The sequence below is a fragment of the Physella acuta genome, unplaced genomic scaffold (genome assembly GCF_028476545.2).
Source record: "Physella acuta isolate Inbredline_101_S28 unplaced genomic scaffold, ASM2847654v3 ptg000843l, whole genome shotgun sequence".
Taxonomy (NCBI): domain Eukaryota; kingdom Metazoa; phylum Mollusca; class Gastropoda; family Physidae; genus Physella; species Physella acuta.
This window is the reverse complement of record NW_026732360.1, coordinates 112,875-139,873: the sequence shown is the minus strand read 5'-3', so window position 1 is coordinate 139,873 and position 26,999 is coordinate 112,875. Positions and strand designations below refer to the sequence as shown.

Here is a 26,999-nt window from a genome sequence, read left to right as displayed (position 1 = left end):
TTTTTATTACATGCAGCACATCAATGGCTCATCTAAAGGTACGCCCCCTCCTAAGTATCACACACACCTGGCCAGGTCCTTCACTGGAAATACAGAATATGGCACATCAGGTGCCACTTTTGGCAGCAAGGTAAGTCAGACCCATTAGTTAACATGATGAAGGATCTAAACATACATTATATAATCTCACAAAAAAATACAGTGCTACATAAATATGCATTAATAGGAAAACAAGCTATGAAAGTATACTACACTTAATAAATGTTGGGACTTCTACTATGATTTAAATTATATTTCTTACACACCAACACATTTTAGGTTGTTTTTTAGGTACACCAATCTTATGCATGGCTATATTAGGCATGTAATTTTTATAAACATATTGTTATCAATATTATGGTTATATTTGTTATTAAAAAAAATATGTGTAGATGTTATATTTATTTTTTCCTTTAAGAAAACTTTAGTTTAGTACATCATTATTCAAAGTTTTTCACCTTGGTGTTTTTTTTAATGTAGGATTTTATATTTTGCTTATTAAGATTTGTAATTTCTCATATTTAAACTTATAGTATTGGCCTACCCTAAATCTAATTTCAATATAATTTTCTGTAAATTGTTTTTACCGCTTGCTAGCTTGTAATGATAAATATTGGCCTATTTCTTTACATAACTATAGAGACTACATTCACAAACCTAAGATAATAACTATTTTTATAGATCTTAATTTTAATCAATCTCTATCACATTCTTCAAATAACAAAAAATACTTTCAGCTGTTTTTACTTTTCCACTTAATTGAAATATATTTTAATGTTTTAAATAGTAATTGCTAAATAGTAAATAAAAAGTTTTTAGTATAATTATCTTAGGATAGTATTAATTTGATCTTATATCAACATATCTGAGAGGGTGGGGGGGGGGGAGGGGGAGCTGGTTTCCTGCTTGAAGGATATTTGAATACTAATTTTTTCTTAATTTGGTTGATATTTTTATATATATATAGATTTATCTTGTATAACATTTATACTAATAAAATGTACATATATTTAGTATTATTTGTTTGCCTTCATGTAAACTATTGTGATTATATAAAACATGTTGCCCTTATCAGCCCACAACAAGCTTTGGGAACTTAGAGGATGTAGAGTACGATGAGATTGAACGTGAGGAACCTGACGATCTTTTCATTGAAGAGGAGGGAGACTCAGAGAGCACATGCACTAGTTCCAGCCCTAGCCAGAACAGCGCTGATGTGTCCCAGAGGGCCAAAACTTTGTTGTCCAGGCACTTCCGCAGTGAGAGGTCACCCAAGAGGCTGGCGAAGACGTTGTCCATGGAAGTCTCACCACGAGCCAGGCACGCTAGCACTCTACAGAGAGATAAAACTATTGGAGCCACGATGAAAGATATTCTCAAGCGAAGGCAGCGAGGAATGTACCAGATTCAAGGGAAGGAACTTTGTCAGGAGAAAGATAAAGAGGAAGGGATGGTGACGAGTGTTCAAGGGAAGAAGCTCATCCCTAGTGAAATCAGGACCCCGGTTATTCTCCGAGGCGCGGCTAATTTGTCAATGGCGAGATGGGATTGGAAAAGTGTTTTCTACAACTGGGCCATGCCTTTAGACCAGATTATCCTGGCGTTCAGAGGAGTGAGTTGTCGTTTATTGCCTGACTACTTGTTGACTTGGATGTCCCTGAATGTCCTGTTGCCTTGCGGAGCAATGGTTGTCCTTGTGTCTTGCTGAGCATTGGTTAGCTCTGGACTATGGTTGAGTCATGAAAATATTTTTGGCCTATGTTTGGAAGTTTTACCTGGCATGATTCCCTAGTTTTGTTTTTTCCAGCATGTTGAGTTTTTTTTTTTTTAGCCCTTTATCTCTGTTTGGATTTGTTCTCTATTACTGTAAATCAGGGGTCTCCAAACTTTTAAGTCCGAGGGCCGCATTAACTATGAAATTTCAGTTCGGGGGCCAGTTTCTTCCAGGCATGTCTTGATTTTTCTGGGCAAAGTTCCTCAGCAATCACCGACAAACAATTTTTCCTTGGACAAAAAGATCTCCGCGGGCCGTAGTTTGGAGACCCCTGCTGTAAATTAACTGAATGATTAAAAATTGTGCATAGCCATTGTCATTTCTTCCCCCCTCATATCATCAAATATTGCATGTATTTATTTTTTCTTATGAATGTTAGTCCGAGCATAAATGTAATATTTAGTCTTAAATGAATAATTTTTTTAAAAAATTTACCTAGTTTTTTACCTAGTATAAGCTGATTTATTTAGGTAGTGAATGAATATTAATTAATTCCTTGCATTGTGCCTATGTATTGTAATAATTATTTGATGTTTTAATACATTGTCGAAATAGGCCTACTGTCTATAAATTCTATTGCTTAATTACAGATTATGCCAGTTTTTAATTTACACATTTATACAACTGGTATGTTGCATTTTTGAATGCTGGTGTTCTGCATAATTGTTTCTACATTTGATGATAAACTACTCTGTGTGATAAAAGGGGAGCAACTCTATAAATTACTTTATCATAAAGAAAGCCCTTATGATTTACCTTTATTATCAAAGTCTATGATTTAATAGATATTTTACAAGTTTTTTTGTATTTTTTTTTTAACCAGTGGCAGAATTAGGTAATAGTTTTAAAAATTAACATTTCTTAACTTCATTATTGTATCATTGAATTATTTTTTAAACTACAAAAAAATATATATATATCAATTTGCTACAAATTTATTACAAATTGAAAATTAAAAAAAAACCCAGTTTTTGTGTCTCTATTTTACTTACATTTTTAAAAACTGGACTACCACAACCATTTTAATTTATAAGTATTCTATTCTTTATTTTTTAAAATGAATTATCAACAGTTCTCATTACAAAAATTAGTACCATGTAACAGTGTGTTAATCACATACAGCACTCATTAGTGATTAAAATTATCTAAAGTATTGTTTATATTTCATACCAAATATATTCCAAACTACTTTAATTAGCAATAAATTAATTTTAATTCTGTTAATGTTTTTAGACAGACCTCACAGGGTCAAATTCTAATCTATCAACTGGGAGTGAGGGAGCTTCAGATGACAGTTCAAAGCCGAGACTTAGAGGTTTGTTTACATTTTAGATATATCTAGTAAGAGCTGCGAAACACATTGAGAATTAGCAAACAAAATTTTTATTAGCTGACAGTTACAAACCAAGACTTAGAGGTTTGTATATATTTTATATATATAATCTAGTATCAGCTGCGCAACACATTGACAATCAACAAACAAAATTGTTATTAGATGACAGTTCAAAGCCGAGACTTAGAGGTTTGTTTACATTTTAGATTTATCTAGTAGGAGCTGCGCAACACATTGAGAATTAGCAAACAAAAATTTTTCTTAGATGACAGTTACAAACACATTGACAATTAGCAAACAAAATTGTTATTAGATGACAGTTCAAAGCCAAGACTGAGAGGTTTGTTTACATTTGAGATAGATCTAGTAGGAGAGACACAAATTGACAATTAGAGAACAATTTCTTCGTCGCCTTAATTGATTCCTAATGAATCATAGGCCATTTACAACAGCCTTCATCAGACAGTTTACTTTGTTGTTGTATTTTTCTCTTGTTGGAAATTGGATTTTATTTCTTTTACTGATTTTACATCCATTTTAGGTAATACTTATTACTGTAATTACATACATCCATTTTAGGTAATACTTATTACTGTAATTACATTTTTGCCCAATAAAATTGTATGATAGACTACTTATTCTGAAGTCCTAAAGAATTGGTTTCTGTTAGATATTATATAAATAAATATTTTTTCTTTAGTTAAATATCAAAATTTAAAATGATTAATAATATATTTATTTAGTTAATTAATCCAAGATGACTTTTATTTATCGTACTATGTGACTAGGTTATTTCAGATAAATTAATGTAAGATTACATATGATTTTTTTTTTATGGTTACTAGGCAACAAAGTTATGCGGATGGGATCCTTTGCATTTAGAGCCACCCAGTTTTTTGAGAACATCGGAAAGAAATCCACAAAGCCACGCAAGCACAGCCACAGCCCAAACAGCCGCATGACCCCCGTGTCCTCCGGAGACTACAGCGACGTTCGAACTGGTATAGCCGAGGAGTCCTCCCTCTCCTCCTCCACCTCTCTAGGCAACATCTCCCCATCTGTTTTCACCCCGACCTCTGACCTCAGCGATGGCTACAGTTTCTCAGCGCCCAGCACACCCTTAGATAAGCACTCGCCTTTGTCTGTGTTCTCTGATAAACAGAGCTTCTTGGAAGCTGAAGAGGATAATATGACTGATGCTATTCTTAAAGGTAAGGATCTCTTTAAATTAATTGTACTACATTAACTTTTTTTTTACAAGGTATGGATATTTTTTTAATCGGTACACTATAGTTACTAGATCCGTATTAATTTATTTTCTTTATTTAAAATTAGAAAAAAATCATAATTTGTATTACTAGTTAAGTAGTTTATAATGGTTAGTGGTTTTAATTCAAAATTAATTGTTTTTCTGTTTATATAAGTTTATGGTGGAAGCTTATTGCCTTTATGTTTTGTTTCAGGGTGGCTGTGGACTGTAGCCTTAGTTGTTCTATTTCTTACTTTTACATTCTATCCCATCTTCAACTTTTAACTTTTTTATTAACAGTTTTTATGTTGTGTTTTATAATTTGAATGATTTTTTAATGCAAGGAGTTACAGCAAATATACAAATTATATTTTTAAATTTTAAAAAGTATGATATGAGTTTTTAAAAATATTTGGTGATATGCTTTTATTTGGAAAAATTTTAAACTCATCCAACTTGGGAAATATTTTACAAACGTAGATCCAGTATGATGGTTGTATTTTGTGTTATTTTGTTTGGTAAACCTTTTTGTTTCAAATGATTTTCTAAAATATTTTAGCATTTATTGTTATTAAAAACGTGAATGTTTATTATATAGGACTACTTTTATAGAAAAAGTTATTTATGTAAAAAAAAAAAATTATTAAAAGTAGTTTGGACAATTAGTAATTTACATTATTTAAATTTATTGTTTTTATTTTTAAATAACCACAAGAATTCTCCGTTTACTAATTCAAGGCAACTAAAATACTTGTTTGTACTTTTTGTTTTTACTTATAATACTGTTTGTGATACATAAAAACGCTTTCATGAATAAGTAATTAACTTCAATAACTTTCTTATCATTTGGATATGTCTATCTTATACTAAGCATTATTTAATTTTTAAAAAATCACATTTATTTAAAATTTTTCCCAAATTTGCTATAGCCTAATGTACATTGTTTTAGTAAAATGATTTTATTTTTCCACAGGCTACCTGTATATCTTTAGCAGCTTTAACAAGAGGAGGTGGGGCAAACGTTGGTGCCTGGTCAGAGACAACATGTTTGAGTGCTATCGCACTGACCACAGCAAACAGTTTGAGCTCAACTTCCTACTCAGGCCATGCGTCGTGCGGCGAGCGCTAGCGGAGACAAACAGTGAACTGGGACTGATGATCATGGAAGGGGGGAGAGAGAAAATAACAGTTGAGGTACTGGAACCATTTTGTTTTCAATAATTGTTGATAGGATTGTTGATAGGAAAAAACTTAATTTATTGTCAATAATTAGATGGTTTTAGATGGTTAGAGAATTGAGAAAATAACAGTTGAGGTACTGGAACCAATTTGTTTTCAGTAATTGGGTTGTTGATAGGAAAAAACTTAATTTAGTGTCAATAATTTTAGATGGTTATAAATGGTTAGATAATTGAGAAAGTAACAGTTGAGGTACTGGCACTAAATTTATTTTCAATAACAAGATGGTTTTTATGGAAAAGAGAAAATAATCCAGATATATCCATGGTAATATTTGTAGTTCTTGAATTTTTGTTAAAGAAAAGAGAAAATAACACTAGGCATACAGTAGGTTTACAGTAGTAATACAGAAGGTATACAGAAAATAAAATTACTTGTAGATTAGTTATCTTTGTTTTAAATTTACAAGAAGAAGTAAAATTACTAGTTAGGTTTTGTTATTACATTTTTAAGTGGTTTAACTCTTAAAGATACAATTTATATGGCAAGAATGAAAATCTCGTTTGTTAGTTGAAAATAAATACCAAAATCTTGTGTATAGTAAAATCATCCTTATTTATGTATTTGCTTTTCACAAGATATTTTTAAGCAAGTGAATTGTTTTATCAACGTATATTTTAATGTGAAACAAAATTATTATTAACAAGTGAAACAGTAGCCTATTTAGTGAAGAAAAGAAATAATATAGTTACAATGTGTGTTGTGTTCAAATAATTTCATTATTTATTTTTAGCCCTTATCAAAAGAGGACATGAAATTTTGGGTGCGTACTCTCCTGGCTGAGACCTCTACACCGTCTGTGCCGGAGGGACTTGAAGATTACCTGAAGGATCCAGTTCTAGAAGCAGACGCGGCCAGTCTTTTGAGTTTTACTGTACTGAAACAATGGGTGAGTTTAAAAGTTCCATTCACTTATGTGATACACACGGTTCAAACCTTATTTATGTTCTAAAATTATATAAAATTTGTATATCTTACAAATTTATTACTGAGATTCTATTAGTTTTTGCACTACTTTATTTTTAACTCAAAAATTTCTGATTCATGCTCTAATGCAGGTTTTTAAATTAATAATTTGTTTTATTCTTTTTTGCACATTAATGTGTGACTAATTTTTTAATCAGGTGTATTTTGTAGGAGCCATTTCATTAATTTATAAACAAAGTTTTTAAAAATATCTGATTTTATTTCAAGTATTTTTGTAAAAACATTTTTTTTAATCTCCTTTTACATTTGAATAGGATATGATGCCCAGCAAAGAGACTTTATCTTCTACTGAATATGAGGATCCTATGGATACAACCCTCACAGCCAAACAATTTCATTCCGCTATGGGTGTCGCAGACAGTAAATCTGAGGAGAATTTGAACTGCGCTGAGAACGTGTGCACCACAGAACAGGCGGAGGTCAAACAGGATGGGGAAACAGAGAACCCTAAACTTGGGGAGAATTTGGCGTCTTACAACAAAAATAAACACACGACAGACAGCGGGTTTTACAGTGTGAAGGGAGTTAATTCAGACAGCGACAGCGGTTGTGAAAACAGTACGCGGGAAGCGGAGGAAATGGATTGTGGGTACGCGACTTTAAATTCACGGAGCTTCAGAAACGCGGAGCTTTCTTCTAAGGGTAATCTAGTCATTAAAACTCCAATTCTGAGTCCGCTTGAGGATAAGAAGACAAGTAACACTTGTAATACTCCTTCATCGGAAGAGCATTGTACGAATGCATGCGTGGATCACAACTCAAATAACTGTTTGTCCCAGCATTCCGAGTCTACTCACCAACAGGCGCACGTAGTGAAGATATCCACCCCGCAGGTGAGCAGCAGTGTGGCTAGTCTGATGGACTCGCTCAGCTATCTCAAGAGGCCAACAGGGTTCAGCTTAAAACAATCCAGCTCTTTCACCTATGCTTCCAGTCAAAGGGTTCTCTCCCCTAGTGGGGAGGAGTACTCTGTCGTGGTGAAAAGATCCACTAAATCCGCTTCCCCGGAACCAACAAGTGTGGTTAAATCCGACCATAGGACTACATCGCCAGTGTTGGATATAGCTTCTCTTGCCAACAATAATAATGATTCTCAAACGATAGAGGTGTGTCTCAGCGAGGAGCAGATCCCTCTGGTGCCAACAACGCCAGTTCCAGAACTTGCAGAAGTATCTCTGAATGAAGGAATTCTTCCCAGTCCCCGAACGTCACCTCAAAGGTCCTTGACCCCTATCGCATCATCCTCACCAACTGCACCGTCTGATATTAGCTTATCACCCACGCCGTACAACAACAGCTCTATAAATAACTGTTTAGAAGCTCAGGAATTCGAAACCCCAAGCAGAACCCCACCCCAGCCCAGTGAGAGGAGAAATCTCAAAGTGTCGCCTCTAGCGTTGGGTCAAAGTTCACCCAGCACTTCCTGCAATGGTCAGGCAGTGACCCCGAGGTCGAGCAGTTTGAGCCCTGTTTCATCCATTCGTGGTGAGTGTTTTGGGTTCTTCAATTTTTTAAACTAATGAACTGGTCTGTCAGAACTTGACTCGTCCAGCTTCATATAAACCACATTATCCGGACCTTGACTAAAACAACTATGAACACCATAGACCACTACACCTTATAAATGTTCATTCACATATTACCAAGCCTATGAACACCATACACCACTTTAACTTATAAATGTTGATTCACATATTACCAAGCGCATGAACACCATAGACCACTACACCTTATAAATGTTGATTCACATATTACCAAACCATTCTATCTTAACCTTAAACAGTTTGTTTGAATGTATTTGATTACATTATTCTAAATCTGGTTGAAGAATTTGATTACATTATTCTAATTCTCGTTGGAGAATTTGATTACATTATTCTAAGTCTCGTTGGTTTTGTTGATTCAGCGAGTTAAGATGACACTATTTGAAAACAAGTAATTTAAAAAAGTCTAGTGACAATTTTAGCGCAATTTCCTTACGTTATCTAAAAATAGCCCTGTCGTAGCGTAAATCAACAGCAGGGTTAGTAAAACCATTGGTTAGTTATTAAAACGTTTTTTATTTAAAAAAATTTCAGTATTTTACATGTTTTATTTACAATAGAGTAACATGACTAAAAACCATTGCGCGCCTAGCTTCCGAGCGTGATGTCGCAGATATTGAACGTGATGGCGCAGCTATAAAACGTGATGACGCGTGTGGTGTGGTTGCATAAAATGCCTACTAATTCGGTCCAAATTTTAATTAATTCAAAAAAAATTTTGTGACCAAACGAAAGGATATTTTTGAAAACTTTCTTCGACAATATTGTTCTAAATTATAGCAGGAATCGATTGGTGCATGTTTCAAGTCGCTAAGTGGTCTGGTTGCCGAGATATGGGCAAAAAACTGCATTTTTCCGAGGTTTTTTGGCTTTTCCGGGAAATCCATGAAAGAAACCCGGAATTTTTATGGCCTATGTTCATCCTCGTAACTTGCTTAACATAATTGTTTTTGTAACTAGTCATCGATATTGCTTCGTTGAGGAGGAGATACGACTTAAAGCTGCGGACACACATCCATACATTCATCCATCCATTCCCAGAAATGACGAGTTAATAAACGCAATTCTCCAGAATGGAAATTGCGCTAAAAACAACACTATGAATTCATTAATCTATTTTATAATACTCATCATAACATTGCTCAATTTATACTAGTATGAAATCTTGCCTTTTGCATTTTCAAATAAAAACTGTATAGTTAGAGGTTTTTATGTTATATATCATTATATATCATTATAACCTACACTAAATTGACTATGTTGTACTCTGCTTGCTTTTTCAGTTTATGAGTTTAAATAAAATTCTATAATTCTATTATTACATGTGAACAATTAAAGCAAAGCTCTATTATGATTTAACAGCAGAAAGTCCCATCACCCCAACTATGGAAAACATTACCTCCCTTGTAGACAACCCTCAGACAACATCGGAGGAGCTAACATCCGCTTTAGAAAAGTTAAAAGACAAATTGTCAAGGATAAAAAAGAAAAGGTAAGTGTAATTATCCAAAGTTGCAGCCAGGCACCATTGGTTTATTATCTTTGTTGAGTTATGCACAATTTGAATTCGAAAATGTATAAAGTAATTTTAAAATATATTAAGAATAAAAGTACTATTATATCTTTAAAAATAGTATTTTAGTAAAATAGATTCCATTGAATTTTAAACAGAATGCAGAATTAAAATCTATATTACAATAAAAATACAATGCATACCCAAATGGATCTTCCTGATGTCAATCACTCTATTTACTAAATATTTTAGTAATGCAGAAAAAGATACAAAAATTAAATAATATGGGGTTTATCTTGTAAAAATGTGTGCAAAATCAATCAAACAGCTGCTACCAGAAGTTATTGTGGTAATGAGCTTTTGTTAAGATTGACGAACTCAAATATTTAACCTTTAAACTTTAGGATGGCTGTGCATGACAAAAGACAAAGGGCCAACAGTGATGAGGAAAGACTTGCCTGTGAAAAAGAATTTGCTGCCCTGGAGAAGATGGCAGAGAGCACAGACCTAGACATTCGAGTTATACAGGTGATTTGATTAAACTTTTATTGTAAAGAGCTGCGTGAATATTTCTTATAATAAAAGATGTTTATTTTGAATAGCGTAATAATTTTAAGGACTGTCAGTCCCGTAAGTAAAAAAGAAAATAATAATTTTCAGAGTTAAGAAATTAAATTCAGTGGATAGACAATAATGTTAAATTTTCATTTTAGAAATAAAGTTTAAATTGTAATTTTATGAGTCGATCAACTAAATATAATAAAAAAAAATGATCATTGTTGTGTAGAGGATAAAATATATTTTTATAAATTGATAAATCAAATATAAAAATGTTTTTGTAGAACCATTTGGATGTGCTACAAGGACAAACTCTGGAGGCCATGAAAGCGCAGAGGAAAGGCAAATCAGGGTCACGCAGAAAGAAAGGAAAGCGCAAGCCGTAGAAAAGTTAACAGTGCATTATGGGCAAGCTGGTAAAACTGAGGAAAACGGTAGACTCAGTCCAAGATGTAGGAGGGCACCCCTGGAGGTTCAGTGTCAAACTTGACACTTTGAGAACCACTTATACAGTGCTGAATTACTGGCCTTTACTGCGCTATGCTAAAGAGCTTAGACTAGTGTCATTGATCAGGACAGTTGTATGAACTTTAAAAATTACATACACTGTGTCTTGTCTTCCAGAGTGAGTTTATATTAATGCATACATCACACATTTTCTGAAATACAAGGTTCATGAATGTAGCATATTTTTTATTGAATTAGAGTGTTGGCAATATTAAAAACTATCCAAATATATTAAAAGTTCAGTAATAGTTTACTGTAAGATAAATATGTAGATGAAAAACTATTTGTTTAATTACTTTAATAAGCTTTTTTTAAAAAAAAAATGACTTTTTGAACTATGCCATGATATACACTGTGTTCCTAAAGGCAAAGACACAGAATTCTTTTATTTAAAAGATTGTATGTTAGATTTAGTACATTTTGTTTTTTATCGCTTCTAAGTAAAATGTTTCAGCAAAAAGTATCTACAATCCACATAAAAAAAAACGTTTTTGCTGTTGGAATATTTGAAACGCTATAGAATCTATATCAAGCATCAAATAACATCTAGACTCTACTCTAAAACTAACCTTTCGATGTTTAGGTGTTTTTCGACATAATGTAGAGTAGAGTTATAGAGTTTTTTTATTAAAAAATTGACTGGTGCCCGTTTGATTACATGGTACCTAAATAGCTTGAGCTTCCATTAAAGATTTAACCTTTAACCTCACCTGTGTTCTATAAATAAAAACCTGTTGAGGGCGGAACGAGAAGGTCTGTGTTGCTGTACAGGGTTCATATGTTGGTTCAAATCTCTATACGTGAAATCAAACAATGTGTAGTTGAACATACACAAGTCCCTGTGATGTTTTTATAAGTGTATGATAGTACATTCTTCTGTACAGTTTTTTTTTCCGCTAACAATATGGTTGTGAATGTTTAAAATGTGTTTATAATGAAAAATAAATATTCTTCAATATGTTATTTTGATACAAAGCAGTTGGCTTACATGTTTAAAATGGGATAAAAGATGTTCATTAAATCAAATTGAAAGTCTTATGTTTAAAAGTTTAAATTTATAACTAGAAAAATTATTGGCTAAAGATGCCCATGTGATCGTTGGTATGGAAACAAGCTGAGTTATGAAATTGTATCCATACCACAATTGATATCACAAAATATTCTTGATATTTGCATTTTGTTGTTCTTAAAATTTAGCAAAAATATAAAATCACAACCACGTTTAGATCTGTAAAATACTGTAAATCTCAACAGCTTGCACTCTATTCTGGCTACTCATAAACAAAACAATTTGATTTTAAGAATGTCCTAGAAATTTCAAATTAGGAATAATGTATTTCATTAACAAAAAACTTATCTTAAATTTAACCACTCAAAAATAGGTAATTACCTTTGCTTGCTCCTGTTGTAAACACTATTGTATGAACTACTGACTAAATGTCAGTGTGTTTTATTTTAGTCCTGGTGACCCATGACATGGACTTAGCAATTGTCTTTCGTGATATAATCTTAGTTACTGTTACCTCTACACACCATTTATAATACTCGTGAAGAACACCTTTTGTTATACAATTTTATTTGAATGTATAGATGCTATGCAAATATGTAGAATTATATTTTAATCTTTTTTTACTGCTTTGATCTGTTTTTCGTCAACAACAAATTTTGTTTTTCAGCCTGTTCATGACAAGGATCAATTTTTATTAAAAAAAAAAATTATAATTCTTACTTCTATCTTGTAAATTTGTAATTATTCATTTTGATAATAATTTTTTTTTAGTTTACCACCTATAAACTGCTAAAAATGTGTATTTAAAAAGTGTACTTTAAATTTTTGAAAATCACAAAACATACATGACCAGGGTAAAAATAAAATAATGAACATCAACACCTAGTAAGAAAATTAATTATAGTAAACAGTGCAAAATCTGTTTTTGGACTATAATGTTTTTTCAAGCTAAGTTATACAAATTATTTCTTTTTTTTTGTTTTCAATAATGTGCTTGCAGGAAATTTTTCGCTTGATAGAAGAATTGTTTTCATTTTTATGAAATCTAGCTAAAACAAAATAATTTTTTTATTTTAAATATCTGAAGTTATTCATCTTTCAAACTCTTAGCTAGCAGATGTATCATGACGAAATAAGACAAAACACAATTTACTTTCTTCAAACTTTCATTCAATTGATTTTGTATTGGTAATGGTTGGTTGGCTTATTACTGCTAATGTAGTTATGGTAAAGTTAAAAAGCACAACCAGTAGCAGATGTGATTCACAGTTCCAATATATTCAAAGTGTTTTGGATCTGTTGTGTTAAATACTGTTCCATAAAAAAAAATTCAGTTCCTTGGCATAACTTTAGTAATGTCAGTGTAATTTTGCCATAAAAGTTTATTGATTTTAATTATTTGTCAATTCAACACATTTAGAAAAAAAATTCCACTAAAATATATTTTTTAAAGTAAATGTTTTGTTCCTTTTAAAAAAATAATAATTAGGATTTAGATTTTAAAATGTCCTACTTAGAGTAGCCTGTGTTATGTTTGTTCAACTTTTTATTTCCTTTTCTTGTGCACACTATTTTTAGATTTTATATGGTTTGTTGATTTTCCTTGCCTAACTTTTATTTTCCAGCATATTTTTCAAGCTGACAGCAATGTACATTTTAGTGCTTGGCCTATACTTTATGGTGATGACATTCAAAGAAAGTTCTTGGTTTTTATTAAATAATAACTAGATATTTTGTAATTATGTAACCACTCAAAATAGTTGTGTACGAAATGTAGAACATTTTAAACTTACTACTTAAAAGAGTTTACAAACATGAAAATTGGTTAAAATATTTTCAATAAGTTCTAATATTGGTTCTTTTATTAGTTTAATAATTTATTGATTTTTAAAGTTATATTATATTAATTTAAAGCACACCAAGAAATACTGTGTTCATTTTCTTTTCATTATTTTGTTTTTGCCATACAATTTTAAGAAAAATTGTTTTATATTTATAAGATTAGTTATTTATGTAAACTTTTGATAGTAAGTAATGGAATTTTCTTGATGGGCAGTACCATATTTCTTCTTAAGTATTTATTTCGGGAAATTTTTTTTAATTTTGTGATTTTGTTTAAAACTTGTTTAAATTAAATATTGAAATATAATGCCTGTCTGTTCACAGTGGCCATGCAATCAGCAGTAAAAAAAAAAATAATACAAAGATTATATTGTTCTGCCCATTCCATGCGTGTTGCTATTAGTGCTGTTGCGTGTTTGTTAAGACATTTTTCCCCAAAAATTAACAGGACCAGTTGTACAACCTTAGGAATTTGTTTTGTTTTGTAAATGGCAACATAAATTTAAATGAAAAAAAAAAACAAATAAAATTTCTTTGTATAGATTTGACAGATGTCTTCCATTTTTTTAAAGAAAATTTAAAAAAACAAACAAAAAAACAAACAATCACTACTTACTTGTTGATGAGGAAAATAAAATTGTAATCAAAATATGTCAAACATCTTAAATATCAAAAAACTTTCTACACGCAACAAAAGAAGCTCAAGGTTTATCAGACATATCTCTATCACTCTCTATCACATTTGTTAAACATCCAACAAGTAAGCTCTGCTACATTTGTTAAACATCCAATGATTTAGTTCTGCTACATTTGTTAAACATCCAACAAGTAAGCTCTGCTACATTTGTTAAACATCCAATGATTTAGTTCTGCTACATTTGTTAAACATCCAACAAGTAAGCTCTGGTACATTTGTTAAACATCCAACATTTAAGCTCTGCTACATTTGTTAAACACCCAACAAGTAAGCTCTGCTACATTTGTTAAACATCCAACAATTTATTTCTGCTACATTTGTTAAACGTCCAACAAGTAAGCTCTGCTACATTTGTTAAACATCCAACAATTTATTTCTGCTACATTTGTTAAACATCCAACAAGTAAGCTCTGCTACATTTGTTAAACATCCAACAATTTATTTCTGCTAAATTTGTTAAACATCCAACAAGTAAGCTCTGCTACATTTGTTAAACATCAAACAAGTAAGCTCTGCTACATTTGTTAAACATCCAACAATTTATTTCTGCTAAATTTGTTAAACATCCAACATTTAAGCTCTGCTACATTTGTTAAACACCCAACAAGTAAGATCTACTCAGTGGCGTAGCGAGGTCGGGTGTCACCCGGTGCGGCACTTATTGGTGTCACCCACCAGAGGCGTAGCGACCCTTCCCGGGGACAAACTTTCAAATTTACGATTTGCACCCCCCTCAAACTTTCGATTTGCACACCCCCCCCCCCCTCAAGTTTTTCTCCATATATTTTGCTATTTTTTGCCTTGGTGTCACCCCCTAAATGTTGTCACCCGGTGCGGTCCGCACCCCCGCCCCCCCCCCCCCCCCCTCGCTACGCCTCTGGATCTACTACACTTTATCCAACAGTTGATTTACAATACATGTCGATATTCTACAACGTTTTCAATGTTTGGACTTGTGTGCCCAATGATGGGGATGGATTCACCTTGAGCTGAGACTCCTGGCTAGATATTATGTCATTGCTTCACTACAGTGAAAACTCTCAAAGAGTACTCAGAAGAAAACAAAAGAACAAAACACAATGCAGACCGACAATACATAACAATTTATCACATAAAACAAAACCGAAACAATAAATATACACATAATACAACAAAAACAATAAACGCAACACAATCTAGTAATGGCGGCAACAATACTCTGTAATAAAAACACTGGCATTACCGCCTGACCCATTTGTCTAATCTTAAAAGTGGTTTGTGTGAAGAATTTCTATTATGCATCTCTTCGGGTAGGGGAGAAGCCCACCCCCCGGTATAAAGCCTAACCCCCCCCCCCTCCAAATGAAATATAATTTATATAGAAAATATATACTATTACCATTGTCGGCCTCCCCCTCTTCGGAGAATCATATTCGCCCCTGCAAAAATTAAAGTGCCACACCCCAGGAAAAAGGTCTGAAAGAAACACTGTCTGCGTGAGGTTTATCGGCCAAAAGTAGGAAATGGGTCTATATTATAGGCTATACCTTTAGTTTGTATGATCTACAAATGCAACCAGAGTTTCTTTCAGAACTTTTCCTGAAATTTTCGGGGGTGGAGGTGGACTAAATTTTCTGGGAGGGAGCGAACACTGGTAAAAGTGGATAATTCTATTTCGTTGAATGGGACAGTAGGCGTGCTTTGGGGTGTGGGAGTCCCCTTCTCCCCCCCCCCCCAAGTAGAGTCGCCTGAAAGAAACTCTAAATGCGACTTTTGTCATGATTGAGATTAGGTGCAAGGTTTAGGGGTATGGCTACGGCTTTATTTAGTATCAATGTGCAGTAACTACTGGTAGTTCAAAATTAACCCTTTATCTACTGACGGTACTGATAAGTACCACTTTAATTAAGCGTCTGTATTATTTTTAATTTAAGACGAATTTTAAATTTGTTTGATGTCATTGATAGTATTATCTCCCTTGAGTCACAGGTAGGTGGAGGGAACGATGTTTTTTGAAAATTACCGGTGTGGCGCCATTTTCAATCTCTACCTGTATCGGTAGTTCACAATTGTTCTGTACAGTTCTCACACACGTTCCTGATTTCCCTTTGTTTTACTTTATTTTTCAGGTTTTTAAATACGATTAAAATGCCGATTCTGGATAAAAATCCGTTTTCAATGTCAGTTGTCGTTTCCGGTTCAATGTGAAGTTCAGGTGGTGATTTTGGTTTTGGTTTTGATTCAGAGAAAAGAGACAATACTATCAACCTAGCTCCCGTTGCAGCTCTCCCTTAATAGGCCATTTATCTCGTAATAGAATGTTTATAAGAAAAGCGAATTAAGTAGGGGAATTAATCACTCTCTTAATATATATATATATAATTCTCTTCTGGGAGACGCTAGAAAACAAGCTGTAAACGCGCTCCCTACCACCCCCACCCCTACATGATCTTAGTGAGCTGTGGTTCACGCTATGTTTACCTTCGTGGAGTCGGGTTTAGTGACGGCTATTAGGGGCAGATAATTTAGTTTGAAACGATTTTAAACGTTGGGGGGGGGGGGGGGGGGAAAGGCACGGGGGGGGGGGGGGGGGGTTATGGTCCTTAACGAGCTACTTAAAGTGTTTTAAAGAAATATTTTCAGTGTCAGCGTTGGTACTGTCGAATTCACAAATTATGAATTACTGAAAAGTAGAAAAAACAACAACTAAATAGCGGCGTATGTTATGCCGCGGGCCGGCTCGTAAAGATATATTATGTAAAGGCCTATACGTTTAATTGTAACTGTCAAAATCAATAGTTTCTTTACTATTCAATATATTACTTTATAACTATTCGTTTTTTTTTTCAAAACAAATTATGCTGTCTACAATCAAAATTAAACCAGGAAGGAATTCCGGGAATTGTTTTGGCCCACAATCATCCTCGGAACTTGCTTAACATATTTGCTTTTGGAACTTGTCCTCGATATTGCTTCGTTGAGGAGGAGATACGACTTAAAGCTGCGGACACACATCCATCCATCCATCCATCCATCCATCCATCCATCCATCCATCCATCCATCCATCCATCCATCCATCCATCCATCCATCCATCCATCCATCCATCCATCCATCCATCCATCCATCCATCCATCCATCCATCCATCCATCCATCCATCCATCCATCCATCCATCCATCCATCCATCCATCCATCCATCCATCCATCCATCCATCCATCCATCCATCCATCCATCCATCCATCCATCCATCCATCCATCCATCCATCCATCCATCCATCCATCCATCCATCCATCCATCCATCCATCCATCCATCCATCCATCCATCCATCCATCCATCCATCCATCCATCCATCCATCCATCCATCCATCCATCCATCCATCCATCCATCCATCCATCCATCCATCCATCCATCCATCCATCCATCCATCCATCCATCCATCCATCCATCCATCCATCCATCCATCCATCCATCCATCCATCCATCCATCCATCCATCCATCCATCCATCCATCCATCCATCCATCCATCCATCCATCCATCCATCCATCCATCCATCCATCCATCCATCCATCCATCCATCCATCCATCCATCCATCCATCCATCCATCCATCCATCCATCCATCCATCCATCCATCCATCCATCCATCCATCCATCCATCCATCCATCCATCCATCCATCCATCCATCCATCCATCCATCCATCCATTCATCCATCCATCCAGAAATGACGAGTTAATAATCGCAATCCCTGTAGGGAAATTGCGCTAAAAAGTAAAACAATTTTCAAAAAGGAAAAGGCATTAGATAATAGAGGACAAATGGTGAAAGTGATAAGGCTAAACCCAAAACTGCTATTATTTGCACATTTTTTCTTGATGCTGTTGAAAGCAAAGAGTAAGATTGGTTCTGGGAATATCCAAATGGTGCTAAAAATATCTACAGACATTGCTTACCACCAGGTTTTGTTTTGAAAAAAGATCAAAAGGAAGATGATAAAGATGAGCAGATATCAATAGAAGATTATGTGGAGACAGAGAGAGAGTTGCATGTGGGTGCAAATGTTACAAAAGTAACGTTAGAATGTTTTCTTATTTGGAAAGAGAGGAAGAAACGAGAAAAAATTGAGAAGCACACATTAGATCAGGAGAAGAAGAAATCTGACTACAAGGCTGGGCGAACAGTTGGAATCAGTGCAGTGGCGTAGCGAGGTCGGGTGTCACCCGGTGCGGCACTTAATGGTGTCACCCCCCAGAGGCGTAGTGACCCTTCCCGGGGACAAACTTTCAAATTTTCGATTTGCACCCCCCCCCCCTCAAACTTTCGATTTGCACCCCCCCCCCTCAAGTTTTTCTCTATATATTTTGCTATTTTTTGCCTTGGTGTCACCCCCCTAAATGGTGTCACGCGGTGCGCACCCCCCCCCCCCCCCCGCACCCCCCCCCCCCCCACTCGCTACGCATCTGAATCAGTGGTTGTCAGATGTTTGAGTTTAATCCTGATCTTGTTCTTGCTGATGACGACGAAGTCCAAGAAGGTGAAATTGAAAGGAAAAGAGAGGAAGATGAAGAAGAAAGCTTGAAGGTTGTTGAGATTAGACATGACCAATGGGTTGCAGTAGAAGTGGACAATATAGGGACAAAAGCTGCTGATGACATACTTGAAAGTTTGATGTCCATGTTACATATACAACAATCAGCTGCCCGTGAAGAATCAAGTAAATTGGAAAAAGCAGCTGCCCTATCATCAACTTCTGATTCTCGACTCTAGGAAGAAACAGATGCTGCGATAGCTGCTGCAGGTGGTGCCACAGTTAAAGGGGGCATTGACATTGGTGAAGATTTGTTTGCCGGGGATGATATAGATTTGATAGAGGAAGATTTAGAAACATTATAGCTTGAAGACACGCCAGGGGCTTATGAATATGATCCTGGCTCAACCCAGTGTTGTTAGTGTTTGTTTAGATGTCTGTATGTTCTTCTCTTCAAAAGCTTTTACAACAGTGATTTTTTTCTAGCCTTGGCTGCTTGTTTTATTTTATTGTCATCTAAGTCTAACCTCCAATAAGTTTAAATGTAATATACTGAGGGTTCGTCCATAAATGACTTCACACTCGTAGGGGAAGGGGGTTCGTAATTTTGTGACGGTGTGATAAGAGGAAGGGGGTGGGTGTCAGATGATGCGACGTCACACTTTTGCATTATAAAAAAAGTAATGTTAGAAAACGAATTTTAGACGTTATTTCGCATTTTAGAAAATTGTTTTAATAAATTGTAATAGGAATTGATTAAAATACTCTATTTTGACAGAGTTCATGCAAGATTTTGGAAAAATATCGATGTTTTAAAAAAAATTCAATTGCAATTTTGAGGGGGGGGGGGGGTTGTAGGGTGAAGTGTGACGTCATTTTAGGGGGGGGGGGGGGGTCTGGCTTTTTGTGACGATGTGTGATGGAGAGGAGGGGGGGGGGGGGAGGGGGAGGTAAAATCATCAAAAAAGCGTGGCGTCATTTATAGATGACCAACCCAGTTTATCTCAAGCTTGTAGTTAAACCACAAAGCAAAAAGTATTTTTAAGATATACATTTGAAAGTGCTTGATAAGAAAAAAAAAAAAAAAAGTAAAACAATTTTAAAAACTTTTATATTGGTTTTGCATTTCAGATATCTACTATTTTAATTAACTACTGCTTTTTATGTTCTTTAAAGATGATTTGTTAACACAATGACAATGTATGGGTTTGGTCACTTTATTGTTTACTCATATCTTTACTGGTAATTTAAAAAAAAACCGTATTCACAGTTTGACCCGTTCCAAAAGCTTTGATTCTGACTGTGTAAAATAAACAACTATAGTAAAAAGTAAAGTAAAGTTCCCTTTCAAACCTGACGGTCCATGGGGCAAGTGAAGTAGAGTGCACTTGTTTCTATGACCTCGGCATATGGAGGGATAGTGTGGTCAGCACTATGCCCAGCCGCCTTTACTTACCCTAACGTGAGTTAGGTACCCAGAGCTAGGTGGACTGACTTGAACTCGGATTCGAACTCGTGACTTATGGGTTAGCAGTCCACCAAACAACCATAGTTGGAGGCAGTTATATTCTTATCCACAGTGTTTTTATATTGTTTTAACAAAATTTACCCGAGATATTAAAGTATATGTTTGTTAAGTACATATGTTCGTGCCGATAGCTTTGACCCATACTAACGTTCTTGAAGATGTGGGAGAATGTTTATTTTTCTGTACATGTATTTAGCTTCCTCCCTCCCCACTCTCACATGTATTCGCATTGAGTTTTTTTTAACACCACCCATCTAAAAATGTGTGCATCTGAATGAGATGCCTTTGGAAAATATTATAGATCAGCTTATTTGTATTGACATAACAAAGATAAGTAAACTCGTATTCTACGAGGCACACTTTAGGTAAACAATAATCCAAAGATAATAGGCCTCCCGTATAAAAAAGGATGGCTGAATTTAGTCTGACAACTCAAACAAAAACTACACTTGTGAGTTAAGATCGCTCTGTATGTGGTTGACGTTCTATATATAGCAGGGATAACACAAACCACAGATGTACAAGCGCTTAAAAAGTGGACAGACTATGTGGCAAAAAAGCGCCTTGCACTTGCCTGGCGCTGAGCTAGGCGCCGAAAAGTAATCCAAGAAGTAGGCTGTACATATATTTGCGATGAGTTATAAAAAATGTGATAGTTGTAGTAAATAACATGACAGTTTTTAATTCTTTGACTCATAGTTGCAGTTTGTGTTTGCTGTCGTTGTTGATTTTTTTTTTTTTTTTGTGTTTTGCGGAACTTTTTAAAAAAGCTACATTATTTTCCGAAAAAAGCGCCACTATCCTTAAAGCGGCGCCACCCCCCCCCCCCTTCCCAGCGGGTGTACGCTACTGTGTGTGGGGTTGATTATAAACGTAGCCGGACTAACAGTACATTTGGACATAAAAGTTGATTATATACATGTTATGGCTTGCTGGTATGAATTAAAGAGTATTTGCAAGTTGATTTGTTGCAAAAAACTGTTTTAATTCAGGTAAACCTCAATTACCCCGCCACTTACTCTCCTTAACCCTAAACTAAATGGAAAAAAAATTACGAATAAATAATTTAGGCTTAGAGAAACACTATTTTTCTTTAACCAGTGTTTTCCCCCGCCCCTCAAAAGTTTGAAGTACCCTCCCCCGGGAGAGAAAAATGTCTGAAATAAATCCTAAGGAACTGACAAACTAGACAAGTCATAGTAGGCAAGTCACAGTAGGCAAGTCACAGTAGGCAAGTCACAGTAGGCAAGTCACAGTAGGCAAGTCATAGTAGGCAAGTCACAGTAGGAAAGTCAAAGTAGGCAAGTCACAGTAGGCAAGTCAATGTAGGAAAGTTATAATAGGCAAGTCACAGTAGGTAAGCCATAGTTGAATAGAACAAAGTAGGCAAGTCACAGTAGGCAAGTCACAGTAGGCAAGTCACAGTAGGCAAGTCACAGTAGGCAAGTCAATAACGTAGTTTGCATGTTGGCATGTTAAAACTGTTATTGTGCTGTTTTTGATGAGACCCGTCGTCTACCAGCTCCACAAACTCGGTACACATTTCGATCTTGGAACTTGCTTCTGTTTTAATTCCGCGAAGTTACAAAACATTCTACCTTAAGCCTGCATCGCCACTGCGGGCAGTCTGCAATGTGATGTAATCTGACAAACTTAACCAGAACATAATCAAGTATACAGAGGCGTAGCGACCCCTCCCGGCGCCCGGGGCAAAGTTTCAGTTTGGCGCCCCCCATATATATATATATGTAACTAGGGTAGGCCTAGCTACTAGTTACAAATCTGATGCAACTGATAACGAACGATAAGCCGAGACGCAGTATTACAGTCTGATGCAACTGATAGCAGGTGGCTTATTAGATCGGAATGATAACAATCTCAAAGCCAACGCGTGCTATTTTGGGAAACGGTACGAGGGGATTCAGACGGCCTGTCAACTTTGATTGATAGGACGCAGATGTTTTATTAAACGGACTGTACGTTAGAACTGCGCAACTAGTAGTCGGAGACATCGAGTACAAGTATCGATTACGGAGGAATACAAGTACGAATACGAGTACGAATACAAGGGATAAATAGGAGGGGACGGCTGAACTCGTCGCTCTTCCCTTTTCGATCGCCCGCTCTCTTCATCGCTCGCTTTAGATCAGTCAGTCTGTGTGACATATCAAGTTGGTTATATTGTGTTAAGAAGGACAATAGACATGTGGATTCAGTTATATGAAGCCTAGTGAGGACTGTTAGGGGTCAGTTGATTCAGACTATTATTGTGAAGCATTCCTGTTTATTCATTGTGTTATATTGAAGCATTTCTTGATTCATGTAATAAAAGGATCAATAGCGAACCTGCATCTTCGAGTATTTCTACTGTAGTCGATGTTGTGTAGCATGAGTGGTTAAACTCGTTACATTTGGCACTACAGGCAAATAGTCTCGTAACATGTGGCGTTGCGAGCAGGGTAACTGTTCGCTCGTTACAATTGGCGTCGTCGGCAGGATAGCCAGAGACTCGTTACATTTGGCGTTGTCGGCAGGATAGACTCGGGGACTCGTTACATTTGGCGCTGCGATCAGGATGAATTCAACGAGACTTGCCGCGTTAGGCACCCATAGTCAACCTAGTTCATAACTGTGTTTAGTGTGTGTGTGAATTCGGACATTCAGGAACAGTGAAAATTGAGGAACGAGGAAAATTTTTTCATACACACACGGTAAGAAAGAACTCTTTTTTTTTTACTAAAGGAATAAAATGTCTACTCTGGACGAGAAGCAGACCCATATTGTGGTCTTGTGGTCCTGCCCAGAGAGTCCCACATTAACAAATTTTACGGGGACGGTGATCCAACTTTAACCAACAGGTTCAGTGAGGAGGTCAAAGCGGCCTGGGCCTCGAGAAACATGTCACCAGAGGAAAGATTAAGACTGCTGATGGGCAGTATAGGAGAGACGGTTAGGGCAGAGGTCAAATGCCACGATAAAACCGTCCAATCAGATCCAGATAAGGTGTTGGATCTAATTATGGAGACCTTTGGGGAGAGACGGTCGGGATCGCAACTGCTATCGGGGTTCGTAGGCTTAAAGCAGAGAATGGCGGAGAGTGTGATGGAGTATTCACACCGAATAAACAGGGCCTTTGATTCGGTAAAGGGCAAAACACCTGACATTGATGTACGCCTACTGAGGGACCAGTTCATCGAGGGGCTAGCAACCCCGATCTTAAGGAGAGAGTTGAAAGAGGAGGTCCACAAAGACCCGCAGTTGACCTTCCTTCAGGTCAGGAACTCAGCGATCCGCAGGTCCGAGGATGAGGACCAATCGAACTGTTCGGTGGACAAAGTCTCTGTGCCGGAACAGAAACAATCCCCACCCACGGGGACCGGCACGGTGGAAACCATGATGGCTCAACTGTTGGCCCACCTGGATAAGGTTGACCAAAGATTGGAGAGGTTGGAAAGCAGGTCAACAGCTGAGAATCAGGAAAAGAACGGGACAAAACAGAGACAGGTTGGACGGCCGCGACCCGCCGGTCCATCACTCCGGTGGACGGCTGACGGTCGACCAATTTGCTTGTCCTGTTCACAACCCGGACATATGGCACGGTACTGCCAGGGAAACGGTCGTCCTCTGTAAGGCAGGGCCAGGCTACAGAGGGGCGAGGTTATGGCCCAAGAAGCAAAATGATGGGAGTCTGTCCCGAAATGGTGATTACGATTGGGGACATCGCGGTGAAGGCAATTGTGGATACAGGCTCCCAGGTGACGACAATTACGGAAAATTTTTACACCAAATGGATGAAAGGAAAAGACCATAGGTTGAGGTCTGACACATGCATGCGCCTGACGGCAGCTAATGGACTAACCATTCCTTACTGTGGTTATTTTCTGGCGGATGTCGTGGTGGCGGGACATAGGTTGAAGCAGGTTGGGGTGTTCGTTACGAAACACAACCTAGAAACAAATGTGTCAAATATACCTTGCCTGTTGGGCATGAATATTCTTGGCCAGTTGCCAGAATTTCTTACAAATATTGTCGGATCGACCACACCAGGTCGGGGATCCAAGTTGGCCAGGTTTGCCAAGACCAGAGGAAGGATATCAGTCCCGGCAAACACGGTCAAGGCAATCACATTACAAATTGGTGATAGAAGCGTGAATGGTGATGTGATGATAGAACCATGTGGCGCCGCACTGAGGACAGGCGTCGTGTTATTGCGGACATACACATCAGCGGAAAATGGACTAGTTCAAGGACTAGTGGCAAATGTTTTGGATGAGGAAATTTTTATACCGCCTAATACTCTGGTAGGAGTACCACAGAACGTCGAGGTACAAAGGTCGGCACAGTGCATCGAACTGAGCAATACCAGCAGTAATGAAGTAACAGTTAGGTCGGTCAATGTGACGGCCGAGGTGAAGAAAGAGGATGGCCGATCATATACATTCCCGGAAACTGAGGACCCAAAACTAAATGAATTGTTGAATAAGTACAGGGATATATTTGCCTCGTACGAGGGTGATTTGGGTTACACGGAAGTAATAAAACACCAGATACCCTTACTACAAGACAAGCCGTTGGCGCAACATTATCGAAGATTACCACCAAGTCACTACTCTGCGGTGAAGGCACACCTGAACGATCTACTAAAAAAGGGAATTATTACAACCAGCACTAGCCCGTATGCGGCACCGATAGTAGTGGTAAAAAAGAAGTCAGGGGAGATAAGACTGTGTTGTGATTACCGGAAATTGAACAATATCACAAGAAGGGATGCATTCCCCTTGCCTCGTATTGATGAATGTCTTGATGCGTTGGGGGGAGCAAGATTTTTTTCTACCTTGGATTTGGCTAGTGGCTACCACCAAGTGGCCATGCACCCCAACGATCAACATAAGACTGCATTTATTTCTCCACTGGGACTGTACGAGTGGACCCGTATGCCGTTTGGTCTAACTAATGCACCTGCTACATTCCAGCGAGTAATGCAGAGTGCTATGAGTGACTTTCTATTTCAAATAATGTTGGTGTACTTGGATGATATACTAGTTTATTCAAAAACTTGGGAGGACCATCTAGAAAGATTAGAACAAGTGTTTCTCCGTCTTAGGGAGATAGGAGTAAAGCTGAACCCAGACAAATGCTGCTTCGGTCTGAAATCGGTACATTTTTTGGGTTACGTGATTTCGTCGGATGGCATCGCCACTGACCCAGATAAAATTGCAGCTGTTAAAGAATGGAAACAGCCAACAACTACGGTAGAGGTCAGATCATTCTTGGGCTTTGCTTCCTATTATAGAAAATTTGTGCCTGGTTTTGCAAAAATTGCCGCACCATTGCATGACTTGGTAAACAAAATGACAAAGAAACACAGTAAGGAGAAAAAGAAGGGTAAAACACAACTGATAGGTGAATTATGGACTGAGGAATGCCTGAACTCGTTTAAGCTATTGAAAAAGGCTTTGACAGAGGCGCCGATATTAGGATACGCAGACTTTGACAATCCATTTCGGCTAGAAATTGACGCCAGCTCTAAAGGTCTGGGAGCTGTGCTATCACAACAACAAAAGCAAGGTTTCAGGGTTATTGCTTATGCCAGTCGAGCTCTGAAGGAATCAGAGAAGAACATGACAAATTACAGCGCCATGAAACTAGAACTTTTGACATTAAAATGGGCTGTGACGGAAAAATTCAGGGACTATCTATTAGGTGCTAAATGTGTGGTATACACTGACAATAACCCCTTGAGTCACCTAAAGACAGCAAAGTTGGGATCCATCGAACAGCGATGGGCAGCAGAATTGGCACTCTTTGACCTAGAGATAAAATATCGCCCGGGGCGGTCCAATGGCAATGCGGACGCCTTATCAAGGAATCCTTACGAGAGACCGGGCGATGAGGAAGAAACGCTGACAGGAATATGTGAGGTCAGAGCGTCAACAGATATCCCTCACGGGGTGCAAGTGAGGCAGAACGGACAGACCGGGGTGGAGCACATTTCCACAGAGCCCGGACATAGGGACATTGGTGATTTTAATTGCCTTAATCACAAAGAAATAAGAGATGCCCAGAGAACGGATAGTGGCTTACAGCCGTTGTTGAAACACGTCCAGGAACAAAAATTCCCAGGAAGAAGGGAAAGAGAACAATTTGGTCGAGAAACAAAGAAAATACTGAGTCAGTGGGACCGTCTCAGTATAAAGGATGGTGTTCTCATGCGGAGAATTCATGACCAAATTGATGGGACAATACACCAGGTGGTGGTGCCTGGACAATTACGAGAAGAAGTGCTAAGGTTGGCACATGACAGGGCAGGACACCAGGGTCAGGACAGGACGCACAAAATATTACGACGGAGGTGTTACTGGCCCAATATGGAAATGGAGGTCAAACGCCATTGTGAGGCTTGTGTGAGGTGTCAGCATGCGAAAATGCCAGTTGTCAAAATGAGACAGCCATCGGGACACCTATTAGCGACAAAACCACTAGAGATTGTGGCTATGGACTTTACGTCGTTGGAGCAATCATCGGATGGGACGGAACATGTGTTGGTAATGACTGATGTTTTCACCAAATGGACTGTGGCGGTGCCCACACGAGATCAGACTGCCAAAACAGTGGCAAAGGTCTTAATAGAACATTGGTTCATCAAATATGGCATACCAAGACAATTA

The 26,999-nt window shown here is 37.0% G+C and overlaps 1 protein-coding gene and 1 pseudogene across 4 annotated transcripts; both read left to right on the top strand.

Moving 5' to 3' along the window:
• Positions 1-20: 20 nt before the first annotated feature.
• On the top strand, positions 21-11,069 carry LOC131951981 (uncharacterized). Of its 4 annotated transcripts, none has more exons than XM_059314457.1 (9): positions 21-130; positions 3,047-3,128; positions 3,992-4,357; positions 5,369-5,589; positions 6,368-6,523; positions 6,876-8,106; positions 9,528-9,657; positions 10,083-10,206; positions 10,521-11,069. In XM_059314457.1, the coding sequence occupies exons 3-9, from the start codon at positions 4,003-4,005 to the stop codon at positions 10,620-10,622; spliced, it is 2,319 nt and encodes a 772-aa protein (XP_059170440.1). In that variant the 5' UTR covers positions 21-130; positions 3,047-3,128; positions 3,992-4,002; the 3' UTR covers positions 10,623-11,069. The 4 variants fall into 4 exon arrangements, with proteins under 4 accessions (XP_059170440.1, XP_059170438.1, XP_059170437.1 ...); XM_059314455.1 differs by lacking the exon at positions 21-130 and adding an exon at positions 1,127-1,651 and having other exon boundaries at positions 3,992-4,147; XM_059314454.1 differs by lacking the exon at positions 21-130 and adding an exon at positions 1,127-1,651.
• Positions 10,641-19,168, top strand: LOC131951983 (zinc finger CCCH domain-containing protein 15-like; annotated as a pseudogene).
• The last annotated feature ends 7,831 nt before the right edge of the window (positions 19,169-26,999 follow it).

What these genes read in the sequence shown, in the direction of transcription:
- LOC131951981 (XM_059314454.1), top strand. Translation starts at nt 1,337, where the DNA reads ATGGAAGTCTCACCACGAGCCAGGCACGCTAGCACTCTACAGAGAGAT. An exon ending in GAGAGAAAATAACAGTTGAG is followed by an intron (nt 5,590 to 6,367) that starts GTACTGGAACCA and finishes ATTTATTTTTAG; the next exon opens with CCCTTATCAAAAGAGGACAT. An exon ending in TAGACATTCGAGTTATACAG is followed by an intron (nt 10,207 to 10,520) that starts GTGATTTGATTA and finishes ATGTTTTTGTAG; the next exon opens with AACCATTTGGATGTGCTACA.